The sequence below is a fragment of the Patagioenas fasciata genome, chromosome Z (genome assembly GCF_037038585.1).
Source record: "Patagioenas fasciata isolate bPatFas1 chromosome Z, bPatFas1.hap1, whole genome shotgun sequence".
Taxonomy (NCBI): Eukaryota; Metazoa; Chordata; class Aves; order Columbiformes; family Columbidae; genus Patagioenas; species Patagioenas fasciata.
Window position 1 is genome coordinate 58812445 of NC_092560.1, and position 23984 is coordinate 58836428.

Here is a 23984-nt window from a genome sequence, read left to right on the forward strand (position 1 = left end):
AAGTCATAAGGAGAGGAAACTGTCTTCTTTGCAAGTATTGGATGACAAAAGGGTCAAGAAGCAAACTGATCTAATAATTTTAGCAGGTTTTTAACTTCTAAATATAAACCCTACAATTTGAATAGAAACATTATTCACACTCCACTTGCTGGTGATTCTAAGTAGATATATTCCCCCAATAGGTTCACTCCACAGTTTCCATTGGATTCAGCACCTTCACAGAAACCAGTACCTCAGTGGATCTTCTTGCAGCTTTCAATTCAGCCTCTTTAACCCCCAACAAGTATGCCAGACACTTACTGCTTGTCAATGCAAAAATTGTGGTACATCTAAAAGACATTACAGGAATGGAATAAACCAGAGGCATTTAACATTACGCTATAGAGCTAATTTGGTTTCCTCCACATTTATTTATTTAAAAGGATTCCGTTAGCTTTCCTTTCATGCTTCCACAGTCCCAAAAAATATACATTCACTTCACTGTAGAACACATTTGGATCTCAGACCACACCATCCATTAGCCTGTCAGCTATGAGTGGTCCATGTCATACTTGTTCCAAATAAAATTAAAACCATAGTTCTCACATAGTGCACTAAGCATTAATGGAACTTACGTTCCCTGCATCAGCTTAACTCCAACTCTATAACGAGTGAGGAAAAAAGGAAGATGCTAATGTGACTACAGGTTTGAAACTTTCTAAACTTTGCAAAAACTCAGATCCAGGATTCCAATCAAGCTTCTCTAGGTACTTCAAGTTTAACCAATTTGCACCCCCACTCTCCCCCCACACCAAAAATTCACAACTGAGAAAGTAAGTTGAAGGCCAAAACAGTTTATTTGGGAAAACTGTACCTGTCTGAAAATGTTGTATGTATATATATCACAGCTTAATTTCCTCCTGGACATGTGCAGGTCATTAATACTAACCTCCTAGAATACTTCAACTGGACCAAGATAAATTTCCAAACAGGTCGCAGTACCTCCATGTAGAATTAATTTGATTGTAGTCTGATCTAGTTACTGCAAAGACACTTAATAAAACAGTATCTGGCTTAAACAAACGTAAGCCATGGAACTCAGTTCAAACCTAGCTCATCACTATTTCATATAATTAATCAACACATAGGAAGCTGGAGTAATGCTGGGAAGAGATGTTCAGGGAAGTGGCGAGTTTTGAACATAGAACAAGACACTATGAAGAAGATATAGCCTCAGTCAGCTCTATGACTATGGTCCTTGGTGTTTCCAGCACTCTTTTAACAGCCTGGAAATGGAGTCTTTCCTCACTGATTGTCACTTCTTTCACAAATACTGCTTTTTCCTCTTCAGTATTCTGCATTTTACTTCTTTGGATGCGTTCTAGAAGCATTGCCAAACACAACTTGTGCAAAACAGCAATCTCCAAGCATTTTCGGATGAATCTTAAAACCAAAACTATACTCTTACATTTATTCCTCTAAAACAGAGGTGGGGGTGTAAGCTACAGAAACCCACATAACTAAGCAAAAGAACTGCACATTTCTGGTGCAGAGGTGAGGAATGATTTGTACTTAGATGCAGCTGTTGCTTAACTTCCTTTTCCAGGCTTTCATTTGTTTAAGCTGTTTGATTAATTTAATTAAAAGCAAAAAAGTAAACATTTTGCTCTATTGGAAGGTTTTGTTATTTTTGTCTAGGAGAAAAATGATAGGATAAATAAACCTCTCTTTCATACTGACTTATAAGAAGAAAACCAATAGGTAAGAAACACAGACTTCAGACTTAATTCAAGGGAAATAAGCCAGAAAACTCTTCAAAAGATAGTGTTTATGTGTATATATAAATGCACCCTGCTTGTCAAAAATATTTATAAAAAAATTAAGACAATTGTTAATTCTTAAGTGTTACAAACATAAAAATGCCACCTGTTTTCCAAGTCAGTTCAGCCAAGACTTATTTTAGATCATTTATATTACTGAACATCCCTGAAAATTCGTAACTTAGTAAACTAATGAATCACAGTGGAGTTTCAACTCAGACAACTGGCAATGTATATGCAAGTCTGAAGTTAAACTGAATCAGCAACTGAACAAAAAGCAGATAATTTCAAACTTAAAAAAATGTTGCAGGCACAAAGCTTGCATTCATATCCCCATGATATAGTTTTTATTAGGCCAGCTCTTCAAATTTCCACTCACAATAATGCTTTATGCTAAAAAGAAAAAAAACAACCCTCACTGTATTATGCATTTCGGAAAGCAGAATAAGTGGTGTACTTTTGTATATGTGCTTAACATTCTAGTACATGTAACAAGTAGTCTCCATTTTCATGGAAAGCGTGAAGAGATTTAAGTTTTCCTTTTGGAGCCAACATTTGTTGTATGACAGTACTTGATGTGCAAACTGGATGGCAGCTGATTTTTTTCCAGTCAATGTGAGGTTTCATAATCAGTTCCTGTCATAGGCATCAACCCTTCATTCAATCAATCATAAAAATGTGACTTACTAGAAAAGGAAAAGTAGAGTCTAAAGGCACAGAATCACATAGCTGCTCTAGTAGGAGTCTGTAAACAGAGAATTGTTTGAATTTAGGAAATCCAAATCTAGGAAAGTAAAAAGGCATCTGAAGCAGGCTTTCATCTAGCCAGCTTCCTTAAAGACCCAAAGGGTTTTGAGGTCTACAAAGTATGCACTAAAATACCATATTTCAAAAAGCAATAAGGCAAATAGTATACTAACTGTTTCAAAAAGTTACAATGGTAGTGTAGGCATACACAGTATAACTTAGTTACAATGCCTGGTACTGTTTCTACTACATAGCCCTATAACTGTTTCCTTTCTACATAATTGGAGATTAAACCCGGGTTCCAGGTGAGCACAAAACCATCCTCGTACCACCATCTACCACTGGCAACAGTTCTTCAGCAGCAGAAGCATTTGCTCTGCCGCCTGAGTCGCACTCATGTGAGGGAAGTCCACAGATCAGAGTCCAGAGATTAAACACTGTCATACTTGTGAAGAGCTTCTTCTAGCTTTTGTGTCACTTTTTGAAAAAAGAGTATTTGCTGTTGCAAGAAATGCTGCATCTGCGATTTAAAGTCCCTCACACGAATTTTGTGGAAATGATTAATTTCTGCGAGGGTCGCAAAAGAAATAATGTTACAGCGTTCTTGAATGCCCTCAGCTTTTTGGAGCTCCATCTTCCCCTCTTCCACATGCCGCTTACTCTCCTTTACTTTGGTAAGGGCTCCTGTGTAAAGAACAAAACAAAATAGTTGAACTGTGAGGACAATTTCAACTTGACCACTTTAACAAGTGATTTAATAACAACAAGGACTTACATAAGGCTCATTCTAAATGTATTTATATGTGTGCATATATACAGAAGAATAAAACAAGCTTTCACATTAAAAAAAAATCACAGAAAAGTGAATCTTATTTGAGGAAAAACAAACAAAAAAAAATCAATTTTTTTTAAGACTCTAGCTTGCAAAATTTAGCAAAACATGCGTATTTCACAATATTAAAAGTCAGATGGTGTCCTTCAGAAAATAACTAATAAATATACCAGCAGGGAGAAAAAAAGAAAGCACTAGAAAACTAGTCAGATCAATTTAAACCCATATAAACACTAGAAAAACAACTTCATTAAGAAACTGGACTTTGTGAAACATCACTTTTCCCAGTCTTTGTGAAATGTCAGAAGAAGATCTGGATACACAAATCTTGCCTTTACACCACAGATACCCCCAAATTAATTATTGACTGCTAGAGAATCTAAAAGTTTATTCCAAAATTGCAGACACCCAGGTAGACCCAACACAGTCTTATAAGAGCTAGAAGAAAAACAGAGCAAGAGAATTGACAGTCCTCCTCCTCCAAATAGCTAATTAAAGCACACACATCCTACAAAACCAAAATATAACGCAAACAGACCTACTCAAAGGAGACTCACCTGGTGACAGAGTACCAAGATGTGTCTTTAGACATTCATTTTCTCAGATTCAATTACTTTTGCTTTAAATATTACATACATATTTTATTCACATAACTAAAACCAGTCAGATCAGTACAGCTTTTATCTTTTCACAAGATGTTAGTGAAAGACATTTTTCACATCCTTTATGATCACACTTAAGTTACTTGTTCCTTCAACTATTTGTAAGGTCTTAACTGCCTCCTTTCAGATTACAGTTCTTACCGTACACATGACTACAGTTCACTGACAGAACTCTCTTTAATTTGCCTTGAAGAAATGCTTTTCTGTACTCTGTACAGTATACCAGCCAGTAAGCTAACAGAGAAACCTCTCTGTCTGCATAAAACCATAGAAAGACCTGAGTTGGAAGGGACCCACAAGGATCATCAAGTCCAAATCCTGTTCCTGTATATGATAACCCCCAAATACATACACCATGTATCTTGCAGGGGGACAATATCCACTCTCTCTGCTGGAGGAGCAGGTTTGTCTTCTCATCAGCCTGAATCCACGTGCGTAGTGAACACCATTGAACAGCAAAACCACAGTTCATCAGTAGTAATCCTATCTTTTGTCCTTTTCTTCCTGTGCCTGTTCAACACACCATCTTGAATGAGCCTCCTGCCAGTGCCCTGACACATCTCTGCAATTTGGATCTGGAGCATGACCTTGCGCTGCACACACAGTGGGGCCATGGCCACTGCTTGCTGCATTTCGTGCAGGTGCTTCTCACGTTTCCCTGCCTGCTGCAGCTCATCCCCTGCCCGTCTCCAACCCCCCACCAGGTAGACAGGTAGAATGGAGGGTCAAGGTGCACCCTTACTAGAAGCAAGTTAAAATAACCGATGATTTAGTAGACTTGGGGAAAGAGAGTTTGTTGCATTTTTTAAGTGAAATGTGGATAATTCCTAAAATCACAAAATCATGCGTGACTGCTCCATTCAACTTCTAACAGCAACTTGTTAACTATTGCAGGATGTTTCTAATTGCCAACAGCTGGAAAATAACGTTTTTCTGCTTAATTTGCATTTTGGCTGTGCTGTACATGCCATCTCCTGCCTGCAGCCTTGGTGTGAGCTCTCAGCCTCGAGCAGAAGAAATTCCCCTCCAGTTTTTTAAACTGTCGCAGGGAGGTTATTTACCAGGTAAGCACGGACCACAGGCTGCACAGCCGAGGACAATATTCAAGCAGCAGAAGAGCTGCCCAGTGGCAAAGGGCAGTGGATCTCCTCAGGGCTGCAGGACAGCCTGGCTCCCACCTCCTGCTCTCCAGGGCCCCAGGGCACACTGGCGTTTCGGCTAAATGCTTGGCTGCATCTGCTGCAGCTGATTGCCCTCATCATCTTCAACCCAGCACAAAAAAAAAAAACACTGAAAAAACTTTTCCACATGCAGTGGTGCCAGCCGTGGGACTGTGCCAGAAGATCTGTATTTTCTCCTCTAAGGAGAGAAGGATCTGCGAGGTAGAGCACAATCTGAAAAATATTTAATTCCCTCTTCTCCAAAAAGGACACTTCTTTCAATAAACAAAACCAGGCTTAGCAGAATTTTTCTCTGAGTTCAGCGGGCATGGCAGGAATACACGCATGGCTGTGAAAAACTGAAATCTGGGACTTACTGGAAGCCAGATGGAGCTGGTTAAATAAACAGTACAACTCTTCAGTTGTGATGTGGGAAACAGCTTTAGATGTTATTTCTAGAATGACCAAACTTCAAGAAAAATACTGAAATTTATAGCATCAGCAACCAAAAGCATAACTAAGTTCTGGAGCATGCACAATCTTCAAATTATTTTATATCAATAAAACCCACACCAAACACCAAACTCCTCCAGACTAGACATATTATGTATTATGTGCTTTTACCATTAAAATAAAAAAATAGGGAAAGGAATCAGAGGGGAAAACTTGCAACAATTAATACCGCTCTCTTAATGCATATGGATCCATATGAGTCCTACAGTGGAATTTCCTTTAAAAGCTGGGCAGACTATAACCAGAGGTCAGCAGTGTAGGACAAGAATTTATACATATGCTTAAGTACAAATTTACCTTTTTTTTTTTTTAAATGCCTCTAAGTGAAGTGTTTAATTATTAGTCAAACAATCTTCAAATAACTTTAGAGTGGGGAAATTTTAGCTTACTTTAGGACAATCAAAGAACCTTCCCCAAACACAGAGTAACACAGCACACATACTTTATTTTAAGAAGCAAATGATCATTTGTTTTACAATGTCATTTTTAATTTGTTCAGCATCTGCTAAGGTTTGCAAGACTTAGTTTAGTAAACCTTAGAAAAAAGTGTTAGTTTGCATGGCTTTGCACGCAGCTTTACTAACAATAATATAACATATTTCATCCTAAACTTTCTCCAAACACTTCTCCATAGCATAAAGCCCTCCCATTTGAATCTACATGAGCAGAACTCTAAGAGAGTGCAATGACACATGCAGGTTTCTAATGGTGAAAGGGGGAGGAGGACATGGTGAGGGAACTGGGGAGCAGAGAGCAGATCCTTGTCTGCATCCCTGCCAAAAAACAAGGCTCTTGCTCAGAGATTCCCAAGCAGGGGATGGGTCTCATGGTAATCTCTAATGTCTCCCAGTCCACAATGCCTAACCGGTCTCACCCCGGGCTGTGCACCATGAACTCCTCACCTCATCCCCACTCCTCTGTCCATTGCCCTCGGCACCTCATCCACCAACTGCCGGCTCCTGCTGCCACCCTCACTGGCTGGAAGCCCCCTCTGGCCTCTGCTCACCTACAGAAATATCTCCTGGTTTATGAATTTAATGACGTGAACATCTAGTATTGATTTGGACAACCTAAAAAAGACGTGTAAAAAAACAAACACAGAATAATGACAGCCCTAGAAAAGGCTAACCTGATGTCCTGGTTTTGTTAAAACCAAGACCAGTTCTCTTTTAGTGAATTTTCCTTTCAGCTAAGTTCTCCTAAGTAACATGTTTTTGGACACTGCTCCAGACTGATAGGAGTGACCAAGGGAATGCTGAAGAAGCTCACGTTTAGATTTATTGCTATAACAACCAAGAATTCTGATAAAATTCCACATGTTCCATCACAAGAGGGGCGTATTTGCAAGGAGGGGTGAACACAACAGGTGACTAAAGCTGACCAAGTGAGTATTCCATACCATTCACATCGTACACCCTGTAAAAGTGGGAGATCACGAGGGTCTCACTCTCTTTGACCATGGCTAGCATCTGAGGAGGACCCTGCCTGTGGCGGCCTTCGATCCAAGGCATGGTTCCAGACCCTGCATCCGTGAATCCAGTACCAGTTTGCTGCGGAGTCCCACCCAGGACTTCCGAGTGCCTGCCCTGCAGCTGCTGCAGCCAACTCCATCCTCTGCCTAGCAGGGGCAGAGCTGTGATACCCCTGGATATTCAAGATTGGTTTTATATATTTTTTATTATTTTCTCTATTTATTAGTAGCATTAGTAAAGCATTTAAAAATGTTTTTTTAACTTGCAAAGTCTCTCTTCCTTCCTCCTTATCATCTTTCCTATGCGGGGTGGGGTAACAGAGAGCATCTGCCACGGTTTATTGTCGCCTTGCAATTAAACTTTGACAGATTTTATTGGTGGCCTGTATGGAGAAAAGATAAGAGAAACCGTGACACCTGAATTTTAGGGAAAAGAAATAGAAGGAGCCACCTCCTAATGCATATCAGCTTAAGGAAACCTCCTGCAGAATACATGTCCAGGATAATATCTGCCAATGTACTGTTCCCAGAGGGACGGAACACATAAAAAGAAATTCTTTGCTTTTTTTAGCTTCAGTGAAGTCTTAATGTCCATGCATTTAAACCTCTTGGTCTAATGAAAAGACCTTCTGTCAGAAGATCACGTTCCAGTGATCAGGACTAGCTTTCAAACAGCAAAGAGGGCCTGGATCAAAGACACTGCAAAAAGCCATGCCGCATTTATTTTTGTTCTTAAAGGTGGGGAAAAGCAGATGTGAATGCCACTTTTCATTGCCCAAAGCCTGATGTTAACCGCAGTGCTCACTGAATATAACTAAGGGCTTCAGAGAAAATCCCAGGTTTCAGTACTTGTTTTGAAGCGTGAGACAACACAAGATGATATAAACACATTTAACAAAGAACATTTATAGTAATATGCTGGCAGCTGAGAAGACAGAGACAATGTAAAATTCATGCTAGAAATAAATACCTCCAAGCTGTAAAACACAGAATACAAACAACAACTTAAATGGGAGTTAAAGAGTCATCGGGGAAAAAAAGAAGAATGCCCATGCAAACATTCATTACAATGAGGCAGAAAGAGTAAAATACATTCAGGAAACTTAAATTTAAAAAGAAATGTTTCCTGAACCTGACAGGTCTCAGGTTTGAGTTAAACAATAGATTTTCCTATCACCTGCAGTTTTATTACACTAATAAAGGCTTTAGGATTGTGTGAAAGGTCAGCTAGGGGTGGGTTTGAATCTATACTTGAAATTGTACTCACTCCCCCTTCACACTGTAAGCATGCATATACACATGTAAACCCATGCTAATGCATGTGTGTCTCCAAGCTCCTCAACTGTATGGTATCATCAGCTTACCAGCAGCCAGCCCTATGCTGGTTCTTCACACTCTGTGTACATGATACAAGCCCAAGTTGCAGCCTGCAACGTGACCAGAATGCAAAAGTTTTGAGGCTTGGCTCATGAAGGTTGCCATCAAAGTCTGCTCCTCACTCAACTCCTTTGTTCTACCTGAAGCCAGGTCTGTCCTGCACCTGTCAGCACAGGCAACCAGAAGCCAAAGAGCAGCAGTAACTGCTGAGGGTGTCCCATCTCCCCCTCTCCTCAAAGTACCCAAACATCAGCTTTTGAGTGTGGCATACAGCAGGCAAGAGTGAAACGTCAGCTGTGTCTGAAGCTACTAATCCAATAAAGAAAAGCCAAAAGAAAGTGAATTCTTCGGGTGAAGAGCCCTTTTTGGTCTGTATTTGCACAGTGCTTAACATCCATTTCACATCTGCGCTTACCTGATTCTTAAAAAACACAAACAGTAATTACTGGTACTGTTCAGAACAGTATCACTATTTCTGAAAAGTCACTGCTGTAGCAGCAATTATTTAAGTGCATACAGTGATACTCCATATGGGATGAAACACAAAGAAGCATTGGCTAAACACTGCTAGAATATACTACTTGAAGTAGTGGTGTCTGTTGAAGTCAGGAAGGTTTGCAATTGACAGTCACTCTCAGGAAAATGTATCATCCATTAAGTCACCCATATTTTAATGCCTTCAGTATTTCACACCGAAATTAAACCCCACCCAGCTTGCAGGAGCCAACAAGTTAATTTTTTAGATCCTATAATTGCAATGCCTTTATCTCTACATTTATTGAAATATTTGTTTCACTTCAGTGATGAATTATGCTAAAACAAAGCAAATAGATTTATTTCACTAGTAGTGAGATAATAGTTTACATGTATGTCAGTTATGATTAGTACCACATGTATACCTGCTTTAGCAGGTGGGTTGAACTAGATGATCTCCAGAGGTTCCTTCCAACCCCATTCTGTGATTCTTTCTTTCAGCAAATATCCATGTTCTTATTACTCTATTTCATATATTGAGTTAAAGAATTATTGTAAAACAACTGCAAGGGACTGCAAGAAGACATGGTTTGACAGTAGGTGTGATGTGTCCTTCAAAACAGGCTATTGAAGGGAGAGCTTTGAACTAGCGTAACAACTCCCCTGGCTTTACTTTTATTACAAGACACCATCTCTAAAAGGGAGGGAGAAAATATATTCATGACATGGCTTTCATCAAAGGATGCAAAATCAGAAATTATAACTAGAAGTAAGTTTTATTTTTCCGTACCTAATAGTGAGGTTATTTAACTACAGCTCTTTGCTTATAGACTTGAAAAGGCAGACCCTGGATATTCCACATGCATGTAGCACAGTTTTGAGCTACTTCCTGAAAGAAACAACCGTGGAGGAAACCACATTACCTAAGATCTAGCAGCCTGCTCTAGGAACAAGCCTGCTGACATGGCCGTCCCACTTGCACCAGACCTAGTAAAAACGTTAGGGGATGACTCAAATGACTAATTCAACAAAAAACTGCATTTGGCCTGGAGGGGAGGGAGGGTGGCTTAGTTTTATCAATGGCTGAGCTATGCAATCCAGCTCAGCCCATGGCTACACAATCATCAGTTCCAACACAAGGGAAGTTGCAGAAGCACCACAGGAGATTGCACATAGCATGAAATCCTTCTCCGAAAAAAGCTCCCAAACTTCCCTCTCTCAATTCAAAGTGAAACAGCAGAATTTTTTTAGCAGAATAGATATTTTACTATGTTGCCAGATTATTTGCTTAAGAATGCCCTGAGCGCAGATTAACAAAAGAAGCCTACATGAAGATTCTGCAAATTCTTTACATTTTCTGGCCAAGATTTAGAATGGAAAGCAGCATAATGGTAATTTGCCTGAAATTGAAACCAGAAGACTTCTCTAGTAGGGACTGAACTGTATAAAAGAAATGTCACAAAGGACCATTACAGTAATTAACGTAGGAATGACTGCTACTTTAAGATTTGGTTTTACAGTTTTAAACAGAAAGAAACAATTCATCTCCAACATCAAAGACAAAATGATTAAGTCATTTGTTCTTTCTGAAAGTGTCAACAAAACAAAGTTTTCAAAATCAGTCTTTCTAATTCAAAGATTATATTCTTCTTCTTATAGGTGCAAAACTACTTTAAAAAAATTCTATTTTCCATAAGGAAAGTTAGAAATATAACAATAAATTGAATTATAATTACTTTAGTATTACAGTGTTTTATATAGAGATATGAAAATGGCTATAAATCTTCTAGAATCTGCAGCCTAAAAATAGTTTAAAAAGTGAGGTTTATTTTTTATTATTTTGTTGCCCATTGCTGAAAAAAACCCACAGAATAAAATACTATCCTATAAACCTAGGCTCACAAGTTACAGTACTCTGCTAACATCTAGGTTAACTTTGACTGACTGCAGGATTCTCAGAATTATTTTTCTTCCAGTTATCCTGTTGCAAAGCTGATTGGAAGCTGCCACGTAGACATCCGTTCTTCAGTTCAAAAATCAAATCACCTTCTAATCTACACAATTCAGAGATTGCACACAAATAAAACAGTCTTTGCTAAAAGACTTCAGAAACTTGATTAATCTCATCTGGTGGTTTTAACATACGCATTAATTTAATCAACATATAACTGATTAATGAACACATTAGAATGCACAGCGTCAAATGTCTCCCAATTTTAAAGAGCTAGCAGGGTAAATGGATACTATACACGTCTAACTATTTTTAAAAAAATTAAATAATGTGATATTTAAGACCTGATTAGACTCATTGTGCATACATCTGCCAACTGGTGTACACACATGTAGGATGAGCATACAACTTATCTATCCATATCTACGAGGACTGCAATCATAGCTGGGCATATTCAGAGGCTTCAAAACACTCATGTTAATGAAAAATATTTAAATGATCACATTGACAATGCGCATTTCAGTTCCAGAATCCTTCAGGGGAATCTACAAGCTTTGGTGTGCAGCACCTCCAGCACGAGCGTTTTGCTGGCCCATGCTCCACCACACTGCTATGCAACCAACACACCTCAGTCTGCCCCTGAAACAGCTGATAATAGGAGGAGAGAGCAACATGCCAAAAGAATGAAAGAAACATTTAAAAACTATCAGTTTATTGCACTACTGCCCTGCCTAATCCCATTAAGAAAACAAAAACAAACAAAAAAAAGCCTGTAGTGCTTTTAACAGCATGTAAAAACTGTTCAAAATTGGAATGGAAATTTTCTATTCAGATATTGAATACAATGACTTTAAAGCTAACGTATATTTAGATGTAAAGTATACAAACAGTGTTTTAAGCACACAAATTACTCTTTTCCAGCCACTAAAGCATGCCTCAACTGTGTTCAGGAGTAGTTCTGACTCCATAGGTACCTACAGAGATGTCTGAAAGGAGGCCTGCCAGGAATAATTCAATCTTAAAATCCAGCTAAATTGTGTATATTGTTGTTCGTTATCACAAGTATAGTGTTTTGCATCACAGTCCAAGAGGCAAATGCTAAGAAATGCTGGTTTTGCCCAGTTTTAAGGCATTCTGTATTCTGGCACTCACGTATACATTTAAGGTGTTTTTCTGTGGTATGGCTTCAGGTGACACTGCATACGGGGGTTACAGAAAGGACTGAAAGAAACTTAAACTGGACTGGTTTCTTGAAACACGGTACATTTGCCTGTTAAGAGAGCCAGTCATGTTTTTCAGCATAGACACACTTGAAAATCTAAGCCATTGCAATTTGCAGAAGTACCAAGATGAAACCTTTCAGTGGTTTTAAATACTTCTTACTAGCTTACATCTAAACATGGCATCAAACAAGCTTTTAAGATAAATTTCTGCTTTTCCAGAATTTAAGTTGGCCTGTTAAAGTTCAGCCATCACAGGTTCTGAGCACTAGTTTCTCCCAATTAAGATGCTAAGAACAGGCACTCTTCCACTAGAATGAGGCTACAGGCTTTTGTAAATGCCCTGTTCATAATGCTGACTTCAAGACTGCAACCTAAACCAGAAATTATGCTATGCATGTGTGATATAAATCTATTTTCAGTAAAACTAGTTAATAGCATGAGCATAAATGTCTCCTCTGAATCTATAGAAGACATATATAAGACACAGTCAAAATGTATCTAAGCATTATTATATCAAATGGTAGCTTCTTCAAAATTTTCTTAAGATCCATGGTATGTGGGTGGACAGGAGAAGACACATAACACTGTGTATCAACATCCATATACTGTTACCAAGAGAAGAAAGCTTAAATGCCGGCTGCACTGACTCGTACATCCCTTCTTTATTGGGGCGCTATGAAAGAGCTGCTTTTGGATGTCATTCTCTGTAAAGGTTGAAGAGAGGAAAAAAGAGAGCACAATTCATAGTGTTTGCTTGCCCATCATCAACTACTGGCTTAAGATAAGGAAATACAACATGCATATACAGTTCAAGATAAATTCTTAGGAAGAGAGTCACGATCCCTAGCACCCTTTAAATGCTGCAGTATCTCTGTAAGGATAAAAAGAAGTAGACTCTTTGTTGCAGGAAAAATATGCAAAGTAAACCATCATTAATGTAACCAATTTAAATATATAAGACAAAAGCAGAACATGTGAACATTACAATAACATGCTATATTTATATTATAGATAATAAATGCTATATATTTTATAACATTATATTAATTTAAAATTATAAATATATGTGTATTAAATTAATTAATATAGTATATATTGTAATAGAGAATAGTATAGTTTTAGAAAGGCAGAAGACAATCGTTTGCCTTTTTAGGAGGAAAGGACCTGCTACTTTGAGTTTGGGCTTGCACAAAACAGCAAACAACTTGAAAATTTCATGTCATTATCATGATATTGGGTAAAATGGGTCTGTTCATCAGTATACAGCCAGTTAGCCAGCGTATTTATTCATGCATATAAAGATTCAAAATGGTATGCCTGAAAAAAAACTAGAATAGCAAGTTGCTTTTTACCATGGGACAAAAAAAGCAATGTAAACTCCCAATCATAGCATAAATCTGCTTTTCACATTGTTTCAAAAAAACTGCACGTAGGCAGTGCTATTTGAACCACACAATTAAAAAGTAAGGTACCAGGTGGATGAGTTCATATAGTCTGCACACATTAACTTGGTGTTTTAACTGTTCAAACAAAGCCTAACTATGAAGTCACAGAAAGATTCTGAAAAGGCTGGAACATGTCCTTGTTTCAAAGGTGACTTGCAAAATAGAAAAATCTGCCAACTTGTTTGTTTTCGATAATGCGCTTATAAAAACTTGGAAGAGCTCTAAGAGCTACTTTCTGTTTCCAGTCTACCAATTCCTGACTTTCCTGTTTGGATGGAAGTCCTTCCAGCAAGACCTGGAGTTCTCTGAGCTGCAAGAGAACCATCTCACCATCTAGATTCTTCATAAAATTCAAGCTGAAAAGGTATTACATAGTCCTTGAAATAAAATTACTTCATCTTTCTACAGACGATCTCCAGAGGTCCCTTCCAACCCCAACCCTTCTGTGATTCTGCAAAATAATTTTTAATTCTTCAGTATCTACACTGTCCTGCTGCTCTCCAGCTGCCGACAAAGTCTTCTCAGTAGACAGGACCTCACTGTGGTGAGCAAGTACCTGTAAGAGCACAGGAGGTGACAAGGCACTGCCTGCCATCAAACATGCAAACAGGGATGAGCTCTGATCAAAACTCCTCCAGCCTGCTGGGATCAAGCGGTCAGTCAGGATAGACCTTCTGGTGTACAGTAATGCGAGTGGTTTCTCCCAGGGAGGTACAGTTCAGCAATTCCTCTCTGTTACCAGACATTGTTGAAAAATTAAAATAAAAATAAAATCTCTCCCTCTCTCACTGGGGTTTTATGAGCTATGAAATGTCTCTCTGTCATCAAATGTGTACCATATCAGGCTAGTGGGTTTCAAAAGATAACAGAAAAGAGAAAGACATGACTGCATGATTCTTATTCCTTTAAAAATCTACGGTAAGGAGAGATTATAGACGGAGTGGAAGAGAAAAAATAAAACCAACGTACCTTAAAAAGACCCATGCATCTTTTAGGCAGACAGGGCATGGAAGTCCTTTTTTTCTCTCTCTGTTTTGTCTTCTTCAAGAAGGCTATTGCTCAATTTTAGCCTTGTTTATTGTCCTCTGATTTTCACAGAGTCACAGAATGTTAGGGATTGGAAGGGACCTCGAAATATCATCTAGTCCAATCCCCCTGCCAGAGCAGGGAAGCTGAAATTTTATACACTTTCTAAATGTGGAGATTCTTTTGCATTTTAGCCATCTAAAAGTCTCGGTTTCCTTTGGGTTACCTTTGAATACTGGGAGGTAAAATTGCATGATTCAGCAGCAAGCAGACAATGCTGCATCACTGATGTAACAGGGAGGATGATAGGGAAAAAAAAGTCATCCTGGAGTAATTCATCCTTTCTCATCTAAGTCCTTAAAAAGACGAAATGTAGGTACCAATCTCTTTTTACTGATGTTACGGTCATGTGGCTAGGATTACATGGCTAGGTCTCAGCCAGTAGCTACCTGAGTCGAACCCCATGCAAAGTATATGCATCTGAGAGACAGAGGAGAAAAAAAAAAAAGGGTAAAAGGAAGAATAGGGTTGGAAAAACCATGTCCACACAACAAATTTAAGAGGTTAGAAAGTAAGCAAGAGAGAAAAGCACTGCTTTTACACTATGATATAAAATTTTAGGTGTGAATTTTACCCAGTCTGATTAATTTGTGAATGCACATAGCCATCCATCCCCCTGAAAAAAAAAAGGGGGGGGGGAACCGGACAAAAAAAGCATTGCTGGAAATGTTACAGAGTTCCAGGTTTCAGTGTTGTTTGGGGCTTTTTGATGCTGGAAATCTTGATGCATTTCCAGCTGGAATGTTTCACATATAGTTCTTTAAGATATTCTAAAAACACAACCAGCACGTTCTTTAAAGCCAGTATTTAGAATTAAGGTTGCTTCAGGTAAATAAGACCATTTGCCTTATTTTACTTTTCACAAACAATGATCAAGAAGCAAAAAACTAATTCAGGAATTTTTTTAAAATAAGTGTCTTAAATCTCAGCATGCCAAGGAAACAGAATTGTTACATACATCTCAGAAAATATTTATACCACTTTCTCATGTCTCTTGTATAAAAATCTTAACCAAGATTTTGTCTAGTATTAACATCATTATGTTAAGAGAAAGGAGAAATTCAGAAAGCAGAGATTAAACAGCAAGTTAGTATTTCTTCTACTTTCAGGAATCCCAAAAGGCCAATTGTTGTAATTCCTCAAGCAAAACTTGAAAGAAAGAAACCTGAAAACCTGTAACTTCTCTACTCTCACTCAACAAATATGAAGATAGCCAGTGAAACATGAGCTACCATACTAGCATATACGATCTAAAATTCTTACATGTGCATAAATTTTCTGAATCTAAACTTGCACAGGCCTGCAGTGAGCATTTATGTTGAAGATTATTGAAGTCGAAGATTTCATCAGTTGAGTGAACTCTAGCAATTAACATTTAGTTTTGCCAGGAATGCCTAGGGAATTTCCACAAGTAGACCTTAAATACACAGAATAGAAGGCATTATCCACTACAAATCAAGATGAGAGGGTGCTTTTCTTCTCAAAATTAGAGCAACTGGTTCTAGTATTTCTTGAAAGAAACACCAGTTCTGCAAAACAAAATTACAACAGTGCAACTTGGCTTTTGAGCCTACTGAAGTTAATATTGCTCCTCTACAAATATTTTCTGAGGCTAATGAAAACTGAGTACAAGTATATCTGTCTAACATATTTAGATCTTCCACTCCACAAAACATAGGTATGCACAGGAATACTTTCATGGAAATACTTTATAAGCATTCACCTGTTGGGGGTTGAGGCCTGGATGCATAGAAGTATTTGGATGCTTAGATACTTTAGACACCACTCTGCCATCATATACCCCTATACGTGCCAGTTTTCTCCTAAATGTTTAGTTTTTCAAATAAAACAAGAACTCATTTGTAAGGGATGTGTGCCTCAGGGCTGATATGCTTTGTACCAGCCTCAGTGAGACTCTCAAACCAAGCATTTCCAGATGGAAATGTGGGGTTTCCAGTTTGGTGTGCTCTTCACTCAATTCTATGACTCTTCAGACCTGGACTGGAACACACATGAAACCGGGTAAGGTCTCTGGCAAAGCACTGACAAGCTAATCCTGAACTGGCATGTGGGACAGAACAGTTAAAACCCTTCCTCTGTCTCTTCTGGAGCAGGAGCTTCCTTCCATCACGGAACATTCCTTAAACACTGTGTGATCAAGATGAAGGATGCAGAGGGAAACGGATAATTTAATATCTCCTATTGAAGCTATTGCCATTTCATAAAACACAATACTAATAAGATAATAAACAGTTTAAAAATGTTCCTACAGTCCATTGGTTCACATGTTTTACACAAGTGACCAAAATAACAATCCCTTTCTGCAGACTTCAGACCATGTATGATGTCCTCAGCATGGGAGGCAGAAAGACCTGGACTCCATAGCAATTAAAAACACAACGGTCAACACATTCTCCTGCTGATGCGCAGACAAAGCAACAGCGGGGTTGACATGGCTTTTGTTCATAATTCTAGGTGAAAAGACAAAGGCCAAACAGAGGGAATTTTTTGTCTCCGACTTACAGATTCTCTGTCCTTCTTTTTGCAGAAGTTGCAGAAATGATTAAAAACCCCCGGAGGTACAGACTTCTCAGTCCATACCACAAAACACACTTCCAGATCACACTCAGTAGCTGCTAAACTATCTGCAGTTGAGCAAATTTGTAACAAGACAAGGCAGCTGAACACTCTATCCACAGACACGGGCATGTTTTGGGCACAGCTGCCTTTATTTTTCAGTCTTCCTCAGGCCTAAAGGAATACAGAAATGGAATCTAGAAGAGGTCTTGGCTTTTATCCCAAATGGACAATATATTTGCACTATGTAGAAAACACAGGAGAACTACTCCAGACATCAGAGGTTTTTTTAAAGGCATGGCCACGTAAGCAATGCATCAATCAGGTTGCTCTTTCTACCACTTCTAAGGGTACTTTGGGGTCACTTTACTGCACAAAGAAGTAGTACGCTAGAAAATAAAACACTTGAAAGACATGTCAGCTCCATTTTTCAGATGATCTATTATCACCAACAGATATTTGTTTAGTCTATACAGACAACAATAATTCTCAAAACTGGCAACTATCCCAGATAGTAAATTTAAAAGAAAGCTCTTACGTTGCAAGAACACCAAAGAGTTCATCTTTTCATCTGAAGTTTACAATTTGGAATTGAAAAGTTATATCTTGTTACAAGTAGCTCTTAAGAGTATCAAACCAGCAATTTACCAGGTGCAAAAAACATCTTCCTCTCAGTTTTCCTCCAGTCTGCCTGTTTTGTAAAGTGAACAACAACAATAAACATGTAATTCAACTCTAACCCTGTTCCTATCATGAACGTGGACGCTCCAGAGACAAGTCTCTCAAGCCCATGCCATTTTCTGATGGCCACTATGTACCAGGGATAATATTGTGTTGAAGGCAGCACTGCCCCAGAGGTGCTGGAGCATTAACACCTGCATGAAAACCAGCTGCACATTTCTCCAGCCAGTTCCAGGACAGTGCTCTGGCACAAAATCAACTCTACATACATCATACTCATGTGTTGCTCTAGTGGAAGCTCATTCAGATGAACTTTCCCAGTTCGGCAAGGTAAACTTAACCAGTGAGCACAAATTCAAACAGAACTATAAAAGAAACAGTGTTGAGTCAAACATCCGTCTTCTTATTCCCAATCCTCTCCTCCAAGTCTTATCTCCAAAACTATTGCAGTGAAGAACTCTTTATAGCCTTAAAGCCCAAGGATATATTATTTAATTAGTACATGTAATCTGCTGTTTTTTCCACCTGATAAAAAAATCTTTCCCTTTTATTTTTTGCAGGAGCTTACAGATAATCCTATTGCTAGTTGACAACTCATTTTAAAATGCTCTGCTCCCAAACATGAGGCATTGACAAGGCCACCCTTCTTTCCAAATTCAAAATACTTGAAATTTGTTATCAGAACACAATGCCACAGCAGCTAGCAGAACAACTCCTCAAAGGTTCAATTGCACACTACTCTTTTCTCTTCAAAGTAACATTATTTAAGTTTCCACTCAAAATTTTCAAGATTCGACAAGAGAATGGAAATCTGAATTTGATATATGCAGCTTTTATGAAAAACTTACTTTCTTAAACAACAACAAATTGTGCACTTTCTACCAACTCAGTTTCCTCAGATTTTCCCAGCGATAATGCATACTTCCCAAATGCCTCCCTTTTTGACCTGTTGAAAAAACTCTTCCAACCCTTCTACTGTCAAACTCAAGGTACTGTTCCAGATGCAAAAGTCTTGAAAATGTCATGTAAGGGCACAAAAGACAGATTCACCATGAGTGACAATTCAGGCTCTACCTCTTGGGATGCAGAACATTACTCACTAACCTCCATAATAATTTTCAACAAAAGAAGCTCAAGTATTTTCTCAGGTAACTGTTACACACATCCATTTCTGCAGAGCATATGTGATGCTTTCTTGGCCTCTTTTACAGCTCAAATCCCCACACCTCCCTCATCTTCAAGATGAAAACTACATGTAAGGAATACTACAGCAAAAAGAAAGAATGACAGACTAGTCTTCTCACAATGGTGAAGAGTATATGAAAGTCATTAATTTCACAGCAGGGAAATCTACACAGATACAGTCCTACAAACTTCTATTTATCTGAAAAAGTGTCACTAGTTATATAGCAGATGATTCTTTCATTTTTGGAGTTTCTTATTCTCTGACGGTTCACAAAGTGTCATGCAAACAACAATCTGAATCATGTTTCAGCTAGAAAGACGCTGCAAGGCTAACAGGTCAGCAACATATTTTCATGGTAATAAGCACGAAAGAGGAACAACTCAAACTATGAACAGCGTGGGAGACCATTATACTTACAAAGGCACCAAGAGAGTTTACTGCACAGCCAAACTAAGAAACCCCAGCAGCTCTGAATATCTGTCTGACACTGCAAAATGCACATATCACCTGTGCACCTGAAGCAAGGTGGTCAATCACAGTACCTGCATCTTCAGATTATTTCATATTTATTATCAACTAGACCAGAGATTTAAGATACCTAATATACATCAAAGAGTAATAGATGTTTTCATACCATGTGACCTCCAGGGGTCATAAACATGCCCATTAATCTTTAATGTATCAGCAGTATAGGCAGATGAGGTTTCTTTCAGAGATACACAGGCAAACGCAGCAAACTTAACCCACAAAATTCCCAACTATGTCTAGACCTTTGGCGCAGAACAAAAATTACCCCTGATGTGTTTTTTGTACTTTTAGCAACAATTTACCTGAATAAACACAGAAAGACTTCAGCCAACCTCAGCAAGCCAGACATGCGGCAAATTTAGACTCTGGTCCCTCCTTCTGCGTGCATACCACTGATACATAAAACTTCATAATTTCAGAAAACATGTACAGGTGTTACCTTTCTGAACATGGATGATGTCTGGAAAGTTGGCCAAATGCCCCTGATACAGCGCTAACAAATCCATCACAGGATCTAGGTCCTGCCGTGGCTGATCTGCAAAGAGGTCCCCGATGGCATCATAGGCTTCTGCAGTGAAGGCTATGGCTTGGTTGAGGCCAGCTGAAAAGGTCTGCTGGTCCAGCTCAAATGCCTGACTGAGGCACTTAAAAGAGTGCCCCACCTTCTGGTATTCCTTCTTAAAACCAGTGACTTGTTTGCGGGCAAACTCATTGGCCGTGTGATTAAGCTGCAGGGCACTTTCATCCATCTTCTTCGTGAAGGCTTTGAAGCCATCCACCTGGCTTTCCACCTCCTGCAAGTCCAGGCTGGCCCCAGGGCCTGTGGGGACACTGATGGTCAGGAAAAAGTTGGCACCCACCATCTCATCCTTCTCAGCCTTGCGCTTGCCTTGTTTCCAGGCCTTCTCATCTGTGCTTGGACAGGTGAGGAAGTGCTGGAAGGCATCGCACTGAGCCAGCACGGGGTGGCTGCACATGTGGTCCATCCACCAGGCCAGGCCCTTGCGACGTTTGGAGATGAAGTCCTCCTCAAAGCGGCCTGTGGCCTGCTTCTCTGGCAAGTGGGGCACAGAGATGACAGGGAACTTCTCAGCCAGGCGCCCATAGAGCCAGTCAAAGTGCTTGTAACGGCGGTGCACCTGCTGCCCTGTGTGGCTGGGCACCAGCTTGTAGGCAATGTAGCTCTTCATGCCCTTGAACTTGGTCTGCTTGGTGGGGTCCTCAATGGAGCACTGGAAGGGGTAGGGGTTCTCCTGCCACTCGGGGCCCTGGGGACCCAGCACCACGCACAGCTTGTCGCCATCCTTCACGAAGCCCGACGCCTCGCCTAGCACGAAGGCCTCCCCGCCAGACTTGACAAAGGTGGAGAAGCGGTTGAGGTTGCGGCTCACGGTGGCTGAGCTCTTGGCACCACCGCCCCCGGGCGGGTGTGGGTGGCCAACTGGGTGGCCCCCACCGCCGCGGGAACCCAGAGAGAGCTCGGACCGGGTGGACAGGTGGTAGCGGCCGGAGGCCCCGCCACCCGCCGCCTCATAGTCAGGGTAAGAGCTGCCCAGGGCACCCGGCTCGTCGGCCACGGTAGAGCTGTCGTCCCAGTCGTCGTCCCAGTCGTCATCGCTGCCCTGGCTGGGCTGGTACGACCCGCCGTAGGGCGCGGGCGGGAAGGGGTACCCCGCGGCGGCGGGGGGCAGCGGGAAGGGCTCGGGCAGGGGCTGCTGCGCCGGCGGCTTGAAGGCGGCGGGGGGCGGCTGCGGCTCGAAGCCGCCGGCGGGTACGTTGGCGTAGCGCGCGGGCGGCGGCGGCTCGGCGGCGGGGGCGCGGATCACCTGCACGTAGGAGGCCGGGAAGAGGCCGCGGTCGCCGCGGCTGTTGACGCCCTCCAGCCAGCCCTCGATGTCCTGCTCGCTGCAGAGGCTCAGCACTTCGTGCTCCCGCAGCGAGATCTCTCCTGGGTTCTCCGACCTGAAGTCGTACAGCGCCCGGGCCCGCAGCGCCATGGCCCCGCCGCCCCCCGCGGGGGCTCCCCGCCACCCCTCACCGGCGGGGCTGCGGCGGGCGAGCGCCGCGGCTGCCCCCTGCCTCCGCGTCCCGCCGGCGGGGACGCTGCAGCGGCTGGCTACCGCCCCGGGCTGCGCTCGCTGCACTGCGGCGCGGCCGGCTCCGAGTCCCGGCTTCACCCCGGCGGGCGCGGCAGGGCGCGGGGGCCGGGCCGGAGACCGTCCCACGTCGCCAGTTTCGCTAATCCAGAGCCGAGAGGCAGGGCGGAGGAGCCGAGCGCAGAGCGGCCGCCCCCATCGATGGGCCTGGCCCCGGCCCGCCCCGCCCGCCCCCTGGCGTCCGAGTGGCCGCGGGGCTCCCGGCGGGCCCGGCCGCGGGGCGGGGTCCCCGCGGGCAGCGCTTCCCGCAGCCGCCGTTCCAGCGTCTCGTACCGGGTTTTACAGGTGGTATCGCCTGCACGTGCAGCCTCTTTCGATCCGTTGCCTGATTTCTCATAAGTCTACAACTCGGTCACATAACGATTCCTCCCGCCCCGCTGCCCCCTAGGTGTTCCACCACTTCTCCAGGTTTGGCCAAGAAGCTTGCATGCCTTCTCAGGTGCTCGGTTTTCTTTCCACGGCCCCTGGGTGATGAGCAGGACCAACAGATGTCATCGCTGCTTCAGCACTTGCATGAGATGCATCACGCACAGGCTGCACGGAGATTGCACCATTTCTGGAGGTCCTCCTGCAGTTGATCGTTGCTTACAAAGAAAAGTAAGGTTAAAGTCAGGAAAGCGTGCATTTTAGTCGTGGATAATACGCGTTTTAGCTCTATCCAAAAACGTGGCAATGCTAATGATGTTGGTTTTCTGTGGAACAGCCTCAATCCCATCCTGGTGTTTTTTTCCCTGCCCTGATCATTTCCCCTCCTAACTCCTGTGGCACCTGGTCGTGTGTTGTCTAATGGTATGAATCTCATCCCATTAATTATGTCTGAGCTCTCTTTGGGTTCCTGGATACAACAAGTTTCTCTCAATATTTCTACCTGTCCACAAACAATTAGAAATAAGTTCTCTGGAGGAGATGTGCCTGTTCAGTCCCCAGTTATTCATGTTTTCCCATCAGCATCCTGCAAGATAGGCAGTTTGTGCTCATTTATCTGAAACAGTTCAAAGAGCACGTTGCTTTTCCAATGTCTTTGTGACAATTTACCTTCATCTGAGCATCACTGGAATCATCTTCAGTTCACCAGAGTGCTACAAGACCCATTGCTTGCTTTCATTGCTGGGTTTTTTTGTGCTTGGTACCTGGGTTATGCTGTTGTCCACTTTTGTTCTTCTGACCTTCATTCTTCTAATGTCATTGAACATATTATCACAGTGCTTTTCTGTTGCTGTTGCTTGGCTTGTGTTCTTTTTTAAAATATATCAGCTCATCACAACCTAGAATGTTAGTCTCAGATTCCTTCTTTGCTCATCTCTGGAAATCTGTTTTAATTAGCTGTTATCAATGGTGCTTGAAGAACCACACCAGTCACCACACAAACAGCTCCTCACCTGCCAGCCCAGTGGAACAGATTCATGGTCTGTCACCTGTACCACCATCTCCAAATCCAAGCACTGAATTTGCAGCAGCAATTTTATGGAGAACAATACAGAATATTCACATCAGTGATAAGATGAGAAGTATCGATCTACTCCTGAGAGGGAGCCGGCAGCTGCCCAGGATGCTGCAGCTGAAGACTTCGACTTAGACAACTCTGTATCCAGGCTTCTTGCTTTTCCCCAATGGCTCACTTGGTACTGGTGGAAGCATGATGACCTGGCCTGGTGATGATTCACCCGCCAACAGGCTCTAAAGTGCTCCTCAAGCCCTGCAGCAGCATTTGTCAGCACTCTCAGGACTGCCCAAGCTCATTTTCCATCAAGGTTAGTGTTCATCAGCGTTCTGCCACTGCAGCCGGTGCACCATCAGCATCTGCCTTCGATGCAGATGTGGTTCTCTTCTGCCAAATGCAGAGATTCCCATGGTACCTGATCTGAAGTCCAGTGTGCTGCCCTCCACCCGTGTGTCCAACCTGGAGTAAGAACTAAAACCCCCAACAGGAGGTAGTTGTGGATCAGTTTAACCTTGGTCTTAGATTTCACCCCAAATTCTGACTACCATGAACAAAGATAAGTGATTGGGGATTTGTATTCCTTCAAAAGTTACTCCTAACATTGATCTGGGCAATCTTGTGCATTCATTAGACTCCTCACAGGTTAAACTAGAGGAAAATTAGGTCCTGATCTGC

The 23984-nt window shown here is 41.5% G+C and overlaps 1 protein-coding gene across 1 annotated transcript; it reads right to left on the reverse strand.

The window, feature by feature from the left end:
• Positions 1 to 817: 817 nt before the first annotated feature.
• SNX18 (sorting nexin 18) lies at positions 818 to 21936 on the reverse strand. The gene is made up of 2 exons (XM_065861450.2): positions 20152 to 21936; positions 818 to 3230 (listed from the first exon to the last, which is right to left on the reverse strand). Exons 1-2 carry the CDS (start codon positions 21707 to 21709, stop codon positions 2977 to 2979), a joined length of 1812 nt encoding a protein of 603 aa, XP_065717522.1. The 5' UTR covers positions 21710 to 21936; the 3' UTR covers positions 818 to 2976.
• Positions 21937 to 23984: the final 2048 nt, after the last annotated feature.

Coding starts and splice junctions, on each gene's coding strand:
- SNX18 (XM_065861450.2), bottom strand. CDS start 21,709: ATGGCGCTGCGGGCCCGGGCGCTGTACGACTTCAGGTCGGAGAACCCA. Junction 3,231..20,151: donor CATCATCCATGTTCAGAAAG/GTAACACCTGTA, acceptor TTCTTTACACAG/GAGCCCTTACCAAAGTAAAG.